At 30.5% G+C, this 15096-nt stretch overlaps 1 protein-coding gene and 1 pseudogene across 1 annotated transcript; both read left to right on the forward strand.

Annotated features, from left to right (window-relative positions):
* Nucleotides 1-1446: 1446 nt before the first annotated feature.
* Nucleotides 1447-5365, forward strand: LOC120091736 (protein VAPYRIN-like). Its single transcript, XM_039049852.1, has 2 exons — nucleotides 1447-2439; nucleotides 4511-5365. The coding sequence occupies exons 1-2, from the start codon at nucleotides 1524-1526 to the stop codon at nucleotides 5182-5184; spliced, it is 1590 nt and encodes a 529-aa protein (XP_038905780.1). The 5' UTR covers nucleotides 1447-1523; the 3' UTR covers nucleotides 5185-5365.
* A 4419-nt stretch (nucleotides 5366-9784) lies between these two features.
* On the forward strand, nucleotides 9785-13552 carry LOC120091671 (annotated as a pseudogene).
* The last annotated feature ends 1544 nt before the right edge of the window (nucleotides 13553-15096 follow it).

A 15096-nucleotide genomic window follows, 5' to 3' on the forward strand; every position in this document is an offset into this window, starting at 1 on the left:
TGTAAGATAACAATTTAGTACCTCAAATTCAAACTAGGTTTGGTTCATTTCAATTCCAAGTTCCCAACTACTCTTTCTTAAATTATAAGAAAAAATAATCCAATTTATTGAAACGATTAATTATTTAGAAATATCAAATTTAATAAATATTTGTAATAATATGTGACGTTGGGTATGGAGAATTAAAAATTGGTGAAGAACCAAGTCCAAACCTCCTTTTTTCTATTTCCCAAAACACACAAAAGCCAAACTTGACTTTGTAATAGGATCATTTATATATATAAAATAATAATAATTAATTCGCTTTTCCTACAAGAAGAGTGCATTATTTCAAAAAAAAAAAAGAAAAAAGAAAAAAGGAATGAATTTACCAATTTGAGAGTTGAAAAGTAAAATTCCACTATGCTATAAATCAAAGGAAAAATGTGATTTATATGGTTGAACAATACTTCCTACCTTCTAAGTTGTACCCTTTTTTCTACGGTTATCTCAACCACATAATTGAAAATTTTAAAAAATATTATAAAAGAAAAAAAAAACTTATCATGTGACAAATAGTAGTTGAATGATTGTGTTTAAAAATTAGATGTAGTATAAGATACATGAAAATATTTTTCTTTATTGTCAATAAAAATCATTATGTTCAAGAAGAGATTTCATATTACTCATAAAAACTATCCTATCATTTAAACAATGAAATTAAGTTCTCACCACATAATTTCAACCAAATTTCACGATTCTTGAATTTATGCAAGTATTTCTAAGGAAAAAATGTTTTAGAAATTTATAACTAAATGCTACTTTTTTTCCTACTTATAATAGCTTAAAGTTTAAACGTGTGTAACTTGAAACAATTCTATGTTAGGTAGCTTTTTAAAAAACTTTCTTAAAAAACACGTAAATGTCAACAAAATATGCTACAAAACCTATGTTCGTAGACAATCTTCACACTCTCAAGCAACTCAAAAAGAAAAAAAAAAATAAAGAAGAACAAAAATGAATCTTCTAAAAATTAGAAGATCTTTTAATCTTTTCAATGGAAAATTCTATCACATTGGACGTAAAAAATTTAGAACCTAAAATATTATTTGGCCAACCATATATCCCAAAACAATAAAATTGGATACCCTAAAAACATATTCAAAAAAGCCAAAATGAACCTATTTTAATTGACATAGTAATTATACTATTAATCTCGAACTCAAGATATTCGATTTTGATTTTCCTATCCTACACATTTCCAAAGAAACACCTCATTTCTTAAATCACTATAAAAATAGAAAACATTAAATTAAAAATGAGAATCCCACAAAGCTCCTCCTTGTTTGTAATGCGTATCTTGTAAAGTAAAGAAATAGGAAAAAGACAACAAAATTATAAGAAAAAGAGGCCTAATAGAACAAGTCTCCCATTGTTTTTCACATCCCCACTTGGCAATCTCTTATAATCAACCGCCGGCCTTCCTCTGTTTTTAAACCTCTGTTTTTTAAACCTCTGTTTCTGCCCTTTCATCCCCCCAAAAAATGGATCGTCTCATCACCGTCGAGCCCTCCAACCTCATCCCAATCAGAATCGAACCGGGCCAAAAATGCTCCGGCGACCTCACTCTTCGGAACGTCATGTACACCATGCCAGTCGCCTTCCGGCTGCAGCCTCTGATCAAATCCCGCTACACTTTCAAGCCCCAATCTGGAATCATTCCTCCACTCGCAACTTTAACAGTGGAAATCCTTTACCATCTTCCACCGGGCTTCAACCTCCCCGATTCCTTCCCTTATTCTGATGACTCTTTCCTCCTCCACAGCGTCGTCGTCCCCGGCGCCGCGATCAAAGACTTCTCCTCCAGCTTTGACTCTGTTCCTTCCGACTGGTTCACCACCAGAAAGAAACAGGTCTTCATTGACAGTGGGATTAAGGTTATGTTTGTGGGGTCGGCTGTAGTGGCGAGACTGGTGGCGGATGGGGCCATGGATCAGATCAGAGAGGTGTTGGAAAGGAGTGAGCCGAGCTGGAGGGCGGTGGACTCTGTAGACGAACAGGGGAGAACTCTGCTTCACTTGGCGATTGGGCAGGGGAGGGCGGATTTGGTGCAGTTGTTGTTGGAGTTTAATCCGGATGTGGAGGCAGTGGGGGAGTGTGGCATGACGGCGCTGGAGGCAGCGGCGGGGGCAGGGCAGGCGTTGATTGTGGAGCTGTTGTTGGCGAGAAAAGCGAGTACAGAGCGAGGAGAAGGGTCTGTGTTTGGGGCGGTTCATTTGGCGGCGGCCGGAGGGCATGTGGAAGTTTTGAGGCTGCTTTTGGTGAAAGGAGCTTGTGTTGATGCTCTGTCTAAGGAAGGCGATACGGCGCTGCATCTCGCTGTTCAAGAGCGCCGCCGTGACTGTGCTCGGCTGCTTCTCGCTAATGGCGCTAAACCTGATGTTCGTAATACTGAACAAGGTGGACTTTCTCACTTTTCTCATCCCCTCTCACTATTAATTATTGATGTATTTGGTTTCCGTTGGGTTTATTATTTGTTTTCTTCTTGATTTAAAATACATAAGTCTATCAACAACACATTTCTAATAATTAAAATATCATAAAACTCACGAACCTTTATAATATGTATTAGACTTTATACAAAAACAAATGTTTTTACAAGAAAAACATAAAGAATTCACAAATACATCAATTCTAAAATGAATATATATATAAAATTCGAGTTAGGTTGGATCAAACCAATTTTTTTTATTCAACTTTAGATCCAACCCAATCTAACAAAAATATAAAAAATTCAATTCAACTCAAAAACAAAATTAAAATAGTTTGGATTGGATAGTCTAGATTATTCGGGTGGTTAGGTCATTTGAACACTTCTACTACTAATTGAAAATGGTAAATAAAAGAAAAATTAAAAACACTAGTTCTCTAAACTATAACAGAACTAACAATATTGTCTCCTAACTTTAGTTGATAATGATTTTGTCTATATATAGTTTATAATAATTTAAGTCTACTCTAAAATTTGTAACTGATTTAGTACTTATGGTGAAAATTTTCATCAAAATTAAGTGTCACTTATTAGTTAGATGAATTTGATTTCTGATTAATTTATAAATTTGTATAAAAAATTTCATCAAATCATACTAATATTTTCTACGATAAAAAGTCATTAAAAATGGTAAACTACATTAACTAATTGTAACTCATTAAAGTTAGGATTAAACTGTTACAAATTGAAATTGTAGTGACAAATCGTTACTAACTAAAATTTATGGACTGAATTGTTATTTACATAAAAGTTTAAGGATCAAAAGTGTTTTTTAATCCACTACAAACGATTAAAATTTTTTGCTAAAACTATTTTTCTAAAGTTCATGTCAATATTTAACACTACCAAGTTGATGGAAATGTAATTTAACCTTGTAAAATTATCTTAAACTAATTGAATTCATCCATATGGTTACAAAACTTCCCTTCTTTAACCAGTTCTAGTTGTTTCCATCATAGAGTTTCTATTTAATCATTAATCTTAGGAAGTGTCAATTAACAATTTGAATTTATAATATCCATCCAAATAAATCCCCATCATTTACTTCATTAAAGAGTTGACTAAGGGTAGCCAAAAAGAAAAAAAAAAAAAAAAAGTTTGGGGCCATGGGCAAAACTGACATTTGAAAGTCCCTTCTAAGTCTCATTGATAATTATTTTGTTGGTAAAAATGAGCTAATTCTTTTTTAAAAAACAAAACTTTAAAACCGTTTGATAATCATTTCGTTTTTAATTTTTAGTTTTGAAAATTATGTCTATAGACACTATTTTCACTTTTAAAATTTTTTTTAATTGTTTTTTAAATGGTTTAAAATACTACACTAAATTTTGAAAACAAAAGAAATATAGCTTTTAAAAACTTGTTTATGTTTTTGAAATTTTGGCTAAGAATTTAATCATTATACTTAAGAAAAATACAAATCATTGTAAGATAAAGTAGACTTAATTTTCAAAAATCAATAACAAAAAAGGAAATGATTATTAAATGGGACCTAAATTTCTTATATAATTTAAAACTTATCTTGAATTTTAATTCAAAATAAAAATATCAAGTAATGTTTATAAGCTAAATTTTCAAAAGTGAAAAATAAAATTGAAATGATCATTAGAATAACCTTATTTACTTATGAAATTTTTTTTCCACATTCTCACTTCTTCTTTTATATATATTTGATCCACTCTATAGTAGAGCGTAAAAAAATGGGCGCAATTAAAAATAGTGTGAAGCATTGTTTTTTATTTTTTGAAAAATCCATCTTTTTGTGCAGTTTGGTCGCACCTAATAGTAATGTATTTTATTTTATTTTGTGTATAAGAAAAGTTATTTATTATTATTATTTTTTTTATAATTTCCTATGATCAACCTTGAGAGAATGAAAAATAACAATGGAGGGTAAATTTGTAAATAAGTGCAAAATATCTAGTTGTTTGGAAAGCGAATATTCTTTATAACTGAAAGGGCAGTTGCTGTTTACAACAGGAGATACAGCGCTGCACATGGCGGCCAGAATCGGCGACGAGCAAATCGTGAAGCTTTTAATTCAGAAAGGAGCCAACAAAGACATTCGAAATTGGGCCGGAAAACGGCCATACGACATCGCGTTCGACCACTCTCACACCCGCCTCTTCGACGTGCTCCGCCTCGCCGACAAGCTTGCCACCGCCGCACGTAAAGGCGACGTCCGCTCAATCCAACTCCTCCTTGACAGTGGGGCCGCTATCAATGGACGCGACCAAAATGGCTGGACAGCGCTCCACAGAGCCGCCTTCAAGGGCCAGACCGACGCCGCTAGAGCCCTGATCGATATCAGTATTGATATCAATGCTAAGGAGGACGAAGGCTACACAGCACTCCATTGCGCGGTTGAGGCTGCTCACGACGATGTAGTCCAGCTGCTCGTTGAGAGAGGCGCCGACGTCGAGGCGCTGACGAATAAAGGGATGAGTGCAATGCAAATTGCTCAGTCGATGCAGTACTCGAGGATTATTAAGATTTTGATACAGGTTAGCGCCGGTAAAGACAACGACGCACCGCCGCCGCGAACGCCGTCGTGGGGGTTGACGAAGAAGAAACAGCAAAATAAAAGCAGAGGGAGAATTAGGAGTTTACGGAGTACGGACTTTGATAAGTCAGTGCCATTGTCAGTGGTGTGAATTTTGAGAATATATATTTGAGTGTTATATATATATACACACACACGTATGTATTTATGTATGGAATGCCAAGTGATGAGATGGATTATATATGTATATTTTCCATCACTTGTTTGTTTGTTTAAAGTTTAAGCATGTATAATAATTGGAATTTTGTAATTAATTCAACGTTAAATTACAAGTTAAGTTTCTCACCGTTTATATATTTATTTGCTCTCAAAACTTTAAAAAATTCACCAACAACTAATTCAACTAACGTATAAGATTAAGAGGTTTGTGGTTCAAATCTTCTAAAAAAAATTTTAAAAAATTCATCGTAAATTGATATTTTTTCTAATTTTATTTAGAATCAAATAGTTAGGTTCGTTTGGTAACCATTTGGGTCTTTCAAAACTGTCATAATTTCTTAGTCATAGTTTACAATTCAATGTAGAAACATTAAAGTTCTTAGCCAAATTTAAAAAACAAAAACTCCTTTTTGAAATTTTCAAAATTTGACTTTGGTTATGAAATAGTGTTAACGTAGATAATAAAACATAGAAAACAATAGACTTTTAAATAACAAAAAACAAAAAATAAAAATCCAAACAGTTGAACTAAACGTAGTCGTATTGCTTTATTGTCATTGGATTTTATTTTTAGATGCTGCTAACTTGATAAATAATAAATCGTTAAGGGACTGTTGGGAGTGCTGAGATGAAATCTGAGATTTTTTCCAAATTAACAATGGATGATTGTATTTGTGATACTTAGTGAATATTAGAAAACTAATTCATAAGACAACACTCTTAAATTAAAACTTGACATAATACGGTTGTGATAAACTAATTTTTCTTCTGCATTCTTTATTTTTCTAGTGGGAGACACGTCTCCATTGGATGTCTTCCTTTTATAATTTGGATTTTCTATTTCTTATTTCTTGTTTTGTTTGTTCAAAAAATTTTAATTTTTAAGTTTCTTAATTTTAATTTTATATTTAATTTTCAGTTTCATGTCTAAATAAATGTTAGATCTAAGCTTTAAATTGTTTGTTATTTTTAAGCTTTTAATATTTTGTGAATTTCTCTTTTTAATATCGTTTTAAATGGTCGGTTAGTAGTATTAATTAGGTTCGTGTCCTTGTCCTATATAAGGATGAGCTACTATGTATTGGGTGTATCACAAATCTCAATTTTTTATATCAAATTTTGAATATCACAATTTTGTGTACTACATTTTGTGTATCGACAATTTTTTTCCTACTTCAATAAGAAGTTTGAATTTCACTCTCATTTTCATTTTTCTTCTCTTTGTTTAGTAAACATTGAGATATTGATTTGCTTTCGCAACATTTATTTTTCCATCAATTTCATTTTCTCAAAGTTGTATCGGTGCTACTTTGATTTTTCAACAAAATATGGGGTGGGGATAGATACTCAATCATTCCTCTACTTATTAAGGAAATTTGCTTAATTTATTATTTAGTGATCCTTTTATTAAAAAAAAAAAAGTGAGATGTATGGATTTGATAACCCCAACTTAAATTTAAGAAGTACCGTCGATTACAGTTGAATTATCTTATTTTGTAATTTGAAACTATATCTTTCCAAATTTTCTTTAATTTTTACCACTATTATTTATGTTTCCTTGCAATTGTAACTATTATTAAGATGTATTAAAAGCATTCAAAAAATGATACAAATTTTTCTAGTGCTACATAGCTTGACACAAAACCAAAACCAAAAGAACAAATAATACAATTTAAGAAAAAAGACACACAGATGATACAACTAAGGAAATAGACATGCATACAACAAGACGATATCAAATAATACAACTTAAGGAAACGATCTCAAGAGAAAAAGCACAAACGAATCCTTTTAATTATGGAAGCTCCAAAATATGTAGAACAATTAATGAATACATTAATTAGTATGTCTTGGCAAATCACCTGAGGAGCATAAGGTAGTACCATGGATACGAAGGTTAGTATTGTTCTCATCAAAGATGATAGGTGACAACATACCAAGCTACTTTTTAGCCTTTCACTTAATGATTCCCTGTATTAATATAACATATTCAATCATGCTACATTCCTCAATCAAATCAAGATTTAAGATATGTAAACGAAAGGATCTTTCCCCTCGATTGAAGTTTCTCTAAAACCAATCTAAATGAAGGCAGGGAAAGAAGAATATGAAAAGATGAGAAAATAGAGAAGAAGAGGTTAATAAATTTATGTCTGTGTCATGAAATTTTGAATCCGCCACTAGTTGTATGTTCATGGACTTATATCTCTTACTTAAAATTTTAGATCCGCCATTGATATCAAGTGAGCTTTCCTGTTTCCATCTAGAGGTGATACTCGTTTATTCAGTATCGGACCATCCATAGCAGTCATATCAATTTTACTAAGCTATTCAGTAATTCTTTTTGGTTATCGTCGTGACCTTCTCTTGAATTCTCAAAACTTCTGTCGCTCCATCCCCGCAGGGGCAGAGAACCCATCGCTGTCTCGGCTGTGCTATCGGAGGCTCTAGGGAAGTCGGAATAGGAGATCACTCATCTTGGGGTGGACTTACTCCTTAGATGCTTTCAGCAGTTATCCGCTCCGCACTTGGCTACCCAGTGTTTACCGTGGGCACGATAACTGGTACACCAGAGATCAAGAATTCTCATTATTTCTTAGATTCATGGACCCAATTCAATTCAGTGGGATCTTTCATTCACATTTTTTTCCATCAAGAACGTTTTATAAAACTCTTAGACTCCCGAATTTGGAGTATCCTACTTTCACGCAATTCACAGGGTTCAATAAACAATCGATATTTCACGATTAAGGGTGTAGTACTATTTGTAGCAGCGGTCTAATTAAAAAAAAAAACTTATAAAGAGATCTGGGGCGCTACTCCAAACAAAGCTTAGAGTAAAATTCTTGAGTTTGGAAACTCAAGGACTCACTTGCAAACCTAACTCAAACATTGAGGAACAAAATTATATTTTTCTCATAAAATATGTAAATTAGGTAAAATAAAGAATAATTTTTATTTTTTATTTTGACATTATTGGTATTGTAAAATTGTTTGAATGGCCAAATAATGTTTGAACTCAAATAAAAATTATACATGGATAAATATAATAGTATTCAAAGAATATATGTGCAACCGATTTCATCAAAATAAGCATTGTGATCGGTTGTGAATTGTGATAATACAATTGACTTAAAAACTATTATCACATTTGAGATAAGAAAATACCAAAAAAAAAAATTAAAATTTACCACACCTTTTTATTAACAAAAATTTAGAAGGATAAAAATAGTAAAACCTCAATAATTTTCTTGTAAATAACTCGAAATTAAATATACATTAACCAATTCCTTTTTAGATCTCACTCTGAGATTCTAAGACAGTAGGATTTTTTTTTTTTTTTTCAATTCTCATTATCTTCTGCCTTTTTAAATTTTCTTATTTACATTATTAATTTTATTTATCTACTTTTTATGTGTTTTTCTTCCATAAAAGAACTTCCTTGAATTTTCATTAATGCATACTACTTTCTTGATTTATATAAAAAGTGTTCTGTTGTCTCAAAAAACAAAAAAAATGTTTTATTCTTCAAACATTTATATGGCCGGTTTAGATTGATTTTATAAGTATTTATAATAGGAGTGTTCAAATAAGTCAACAATCCTAAACTATCCACCCAAAATATAAGGGTTGAGTTGGGTTAGTTTTGTTTTCGGTTGAGTTAAGTTAAACTTCCAATCCAATCTGAATTTTTAATGTTTTTCTTTTAAAATTATTATGATATTTATCTTTATTTAAAGTTTGCAATAAATATCATAGATATTGGTATTTAACAATTGAATTTAATGAAATTTTAGTTATTAGTCATGTGTTGTATATAAATTTATATATTTTAAATAAAAAAAAGTTATAACCCGACAACCCAACCCATCCCAACCCGAATTTTAAGAGTTGGGTTGAAGATTTTATTTAGGTCCTTTGGGTTGCAAGCCTAACCAATCCAGATTTTCGGGTTGTCCAAAAAATACCTCAGCTCAACCCAATCCATGTACACTCCTAATTTATAAATACATTTTTTTTTTCATTTATAAATATATATTTAAACACTTGAAAATCAATTCAAACATAATATCGCTTTATGTTTACTTAATTATTATAGATGAAATTTCTAATGTTCTTCAAGCTATTTATTTTTAGGTTTTTTTTTATAATGAATTTTAATTTGAACTTTTTAAATATAAAAAAATTTAAAATATTTACCAGTCTAAATATTTTTTTGAATTTTTTTATTTATAAGAATTTTCCTTTTAATTTCCTCCGCTATTTACGTGAACATATTTGTCCCCAATGAAAAAAATGGGCAAAAAGTTGTTAAATTATATATTTCCCTTTTTCCATGAGTTCTCCTTTTATATGAGATCATTTTTCTTTTTAGATAGTTTCAAAGTATTTTCTCCATTATTTTCCCTCCAAACTGACAAAGAATAGTGGCAACTCAAAGTTTTTAAATTTAGTTATAATTTCATATAGTACATAGGCTTATTTAAACTTACTTTGACTATTTTTGGACTGACTTTTGTTAAGGATGCAAGATGGCAAAAATACTCATAATTTTAATGGGACTTTTGTTCATGTGTTTCTCTAAAACTTTGATAAAAGTTTGAATACTTGAGATACAAAGATCGATCACAACCATCAAATAAATGGATTAATCATTTGTTTGGTCCTTATGAAACATAGATACTTCATGTGAGGTAAAGAATCCGTATCAGACACGTATTTTTATTTGACACGCAATTTGACTTATTTATTTCTACGCATACCTCCTTTTAAAGAAAAAAGACAAACAATTCATCTAATTTTTTCCAATCTAAAACTAGGCAACTTATTTAAAAAGTTTATTACTCGAGTCCAAAACTAAAACGAAAAAAATAAATAAAAGACCAAACCCTAAAATCATCTAATATTCATATTCACATTTGAATCCCCACAAAATCCACCAAAATATAAACCATTTTGATATCTTCAACAATTTAATGAATAAATTCTTCGTTTATCTTCATACTTCTCCCTCTAATATTCTTCTTCTTTGCAATATGAGTCACTTTTCTATTGTATTTTATTAACTATCTGCTTTTTTTGTATTGTATTTCAGTATTTGTATTCTATTTTGTGCTATTGTATTAACTTGTATGCTAAATTTATCTATATCCTAGGTTTTTTTAAGAAAAAGAAAATGTATCTTCAACGATGTATCCTCGTTTTTTAGAATTATACATATAAAAAAATATATAAAAAAATGACGTATCCTTAGACGTATTCGTATCTTAGTTTTTTAAAAATTGACGAATCGTTGTATCCGATCGTATCCGTATCATATAACTGTATCTGTATCTATGCTTCATAGCTTGGCCCAATAACTCTTGAGAAAAAAATAGGTCAAATGATGCAAATCGAACGAGTTAATGCTTCAACTTATGTTATGAAAAAATATTTCATTGGTAAATCTCATACTACTGAGAAAATGTGCATGTGACTAGGCTTGGGATTAAATTGGGAAATCTCATTGGTAAATCGAACGAGTTAATTCTCACCTTACTTTTCTTTAAGCGTATAAAAAATATTAAGACCAGTGAATAATATATCTTTTACTGAGAAAATGTGCATGTGACAAACAAATAATCTTATGTTATAGGGATCTATTGAGTGATAGATGCAGTGCTTCATCAAAAAAAGCTTTTGCAAAGGATTGGATACACATAGTCAATAAAATTCAAAAAGGAATTTTGTCGACTAGGCTTGGGATTCCAATGATATATAGAACTGATGCAATACATGATAACAATAATATCTATAATGCAATGATTTTCTCCCACAACATTGGGCTTGGAGCTACTAGAAAAGATATATACTTGGCTTTTTTATGAAATTTATAGTGCATTACTCAAATTGATATAAACATGTGTGGATTTTTCTTTCAATTTTATAGGGATTCTTAACTTGGTAGAAAATTGGGGCTACTATTACATTTGAAATTAGAGTTACTGACATCCCTTATGCTTTTGCACCTTGGGTAGCGATAATTAGCTCTCTCTTTCAATTGATAAATAAAATCCTAACACTTCTAATAGTCATGTTATATTGTATTAGTATTTGTTTGTTTATTATGTGACATGATTTCATCTTAGGGTTTTTTTTTCCAATTAAGTTTGTAGAGATCCACAATGGGACGATATTATGAAAGCTTCACTGAAGACCATAAAATTGTCCCAGAGATGACTGAGATTATACAGGTTTACAAAGAGATATACCACATAATTCTCGTAAGGATGTTCCCTATGTTGCTGGAAAGTGAGCATTAAAAAAGATAAAACATTTAATATATTTAGACAATATTTTGACTTCTTCTTTCCACCGATTGAACATATGGATAAATTCAAACCGAGATAATAATATTGAAAGATAAATATATTGTTATTAATTGGAACTAAATTATATACATGGTTTACTTGGCAATAATTATATTGAATTTTGCAATAGTAAAAAACTTTGGTTAAGATCGGTAGAGATTTTCAACATTTATCTTTCTTTATCCCTATATATGTTGATTACTAAATCAAACTACTTGTTGCTCAGATGTTTTTGAAACTCAAAAGATAGTCTTTCACATATATTGATTTAATGAGGATCTCATATTTGGTCAAAATAATAATAGTATCTTATGGAAATTACTAATGAGACAATTTTTAGAGAAAGCGTGGCCGTTTGTACAAAGTACTTTGTGGACGATGGTGGAACAACTAAAGGTATCAACAAGAACAATACAACATACTTAGCATCCACATGCCAGGTTTTTACAACTCAATCATTAAGAGAGTTGCAACCATTATAGCTTTTTATTCAAGTAGGAATGGAGAGAAGATGCATGCTAATAAAAATCTCATTACTAACTTTCTCAAGAACACTCTTCGATTTAAGGTAATATGATTTTTTTATCGTATTTTGAGGGTGTTCAGTCTATTATTTACATTTCGATCCTTTCGAAAAACATTTATTAAAGAGTGGCTTGAATATTTTACCTACTTTGTTAGGGATTCGTCATCTTAGATTGGCAAGACATTGATAAGATTACAACTCCACCACATGAAAATTATACGCATTCTATTTTAGCAACTGTTACTGTTGGTGATGACATGGTTAGTATATTATACGTTGAAGAATTTAAATGAATTTCAACAAAAAAAAAAAAAGTTACTAATTTAACCTTTATACTACAAATAATGGTATTGTACAACTACACCGAGTTCATCGATGATTGTACCTACTTAGTAAAAAATAATGCAATTCCTATTAATCGAATTGATGATGCCATAAAAAGAATACCGCAAGTCAAATTTGTTTTGTGCTTATTTGAGAATCCATTTGCTGACCTAAGCTTAATTAATGGGCTTGGTAAAAAGGTAACTAAATTTAGTATCTTTAAAATTATTTAATTGAGAAAATATGACTCTAACTTTGTGTTCTTTTTTTCTTATTGAATTGTCACACTATATATATAAGATATATTCTAGCTAGAGAAGTGGTAAGAAACTCACTAGCGTTATTAGAAATGGAAAATCAACTGGGGAACCCTTGCTTCCCCTTCAAAAGAAGGCACCAAAAATACTTGTTGATGGTATCCATGCAAATAATCTTGAATATGAATGTGATGGTTGGACTATGGAATGGCAAGGACTCAGTGGCAATAATCTTACTAGTGGTATGAAAAATAATACTATATTTTCTTGTAAATTAGTATTTTGTTATAGATTATTTCTAGTTACAAATTACTTTTAACATTATGATCAAATGTAATATGATATCAACCTCTTTTTTTTAGGTACAACTGTGCTTGAAGCTATAAAAGAACAATTGATCCTAAAATTGAAGTTTTGTTTAAAGAGAATCCAGATAAAGAATTTCTCCAATTGCACATTTTTTTTATGCCATCGTTGTAGTCGGGGAATATCCATATGTAGAAATTAATGGTGATAGCTTGAATTTGACAATCCCCCACCCTGGTCCAAGCACGATCACAAATGTTTGTGGAGCTATGAAATGTGTAGTTATAATAATGTTAGGAAGATCAGTAGTAATCCAACCTTATATTGCTTCAATAGATGCACTTGTTACGACTTCCAAAATTTAATGGCAAAGGTATTATTGATGTGTTGTATGGGGGCTATGGTTTTACTGACAAACTTTCTCAAACGTTATTCAAGATTGTTGATCAATTGCCAATAAACTTTGGACATCCACACTATAATCCTCTTTTTCCATTTGAATTTGGACTTACTACAGAGCCCATCAAAACCTATTGACAGTTGCTCAACCATTATACATATAAGCAAAATGTTAAAAAAAACTATTTACTCAATAAGATTCTTTGTATTATAAATATTATAAAAACAAATGTCCAATGCTTAGTGTTCTAAAAGTCACGTGACATTTTTCATATTGTCCATGTACCTTATAATAATTCATGCTTGGTCTCTATGTAAGACTGTATCTTATTTGCTAAATTGCCTATAAATAGTGACATTTGGTGATTTTAAAATATATGCATATTGGGGAGAATAAAAAGATTATTTCATATATTTTCTATTTTCATTATTCCTATTTCCATAATTTTATAATTTTAATTATTTTATAAGTTTATTTATTTTATTTTATTCTTTTATTATTATATTATGTTGTATCCATATCTGTATTCCTTAAGTTTACAACACGTTATCAACACGGGCTTCTGTCAGTTTCCTTGCTTAAGGTAAGTCTTAAAGGTAGGTCGTTTTTCTCCGCTTTATTATAATTAATAAATTAAATGTTATTTTGCATATTTAGTATATATTAAATTTCTAATATAAATACAATGTTTTGTGATAGTGTTGCCATGACAAACCTTACGAAATTAGAATTCACAGTCCTTAACATTAACGACAATAATTATTTGTCATGGGTGCTTAATGTCGAAAGTCACTTGGATGCTATGAACCTTGGGGAAACAATTAAAGAAGAAAATACAACATTTAGTTAGGACAAAGCAAAAGTGCCTTCGTCATCATCTCCACGAGGTATTGAAAATAGAGTATCTTACAATAAAAGATACTCATATCTTGTGGAAAAAATTTAAAAGGTATAATCATTAAAAAAAAAAAAAAAAAAAGGTTATTCTTCCAAAAGCTTGTTATGTGTGGATGCATTTGAGGCTACACGATTTTAAACCAGTAAGTGATTGCAATTCCACATTATTTAAAATCAGTTCAAAACTCTTGTTATGTGAAGAGAAAATTACTGATGTTGATATGTTAGAGAAGACATTTTCTATATTTCATGTCTCGAATATGCTCCTGTAGTAGCAATATCGAGAGAAGAGTTTTAAATAGTATTATGAACTAATTTCATGTATTCTCGTGGCTGAACAAAGTAACGAGTTATCAATGAAAAATCATGAAACCGGAATAACACCATTTCCTGAAATCTGTACTTATGACGATTTGTAGATTGTTTCTTACAGGTTTATTTTAATGGTGTTGTGGTTTGAAGACTTTATTGTTTTTGGCTATTCAACACTGGTTTTGATGTTGTTTTTGTAATTGTTAAGTCTTTATTTTTTACAACCAGCCGTGTTGAATTTGTTGGTTGTTTTTTCTGTTCTGCCTTAAAAAAATATAAACCAAAGGGGGAGCTTGTTGGAGATTTCATTTGATGGCTTCATATTTTTCTAAGGCTTTGATTTCTACAGATGTCTCAGAAATAGTCTTAACATCAGTGTTAAACAATAGATTACTTTCCTGCATAATATTTTTTCCTAATATGGAAATATTCGACAAATTTGTTTTGTCTGATATTTTCTTTTATTGAGGCA

Source organism: Benincasa hispida, chromosome 11, assembly GCF_009727055.1.
Source record: "Benincasa hispida cultivar B227 chromosome 11, ASM972705v1, whole genome shotgun sequence".
Taxonomy (NCBI): domain Eukaryota; kingdom Viridiplantae; phylum Streptophyta; class Magnoliopsida; order Cucurbitales; family Cucurbitaceae; genus Benincasa; species Benincasa hispida.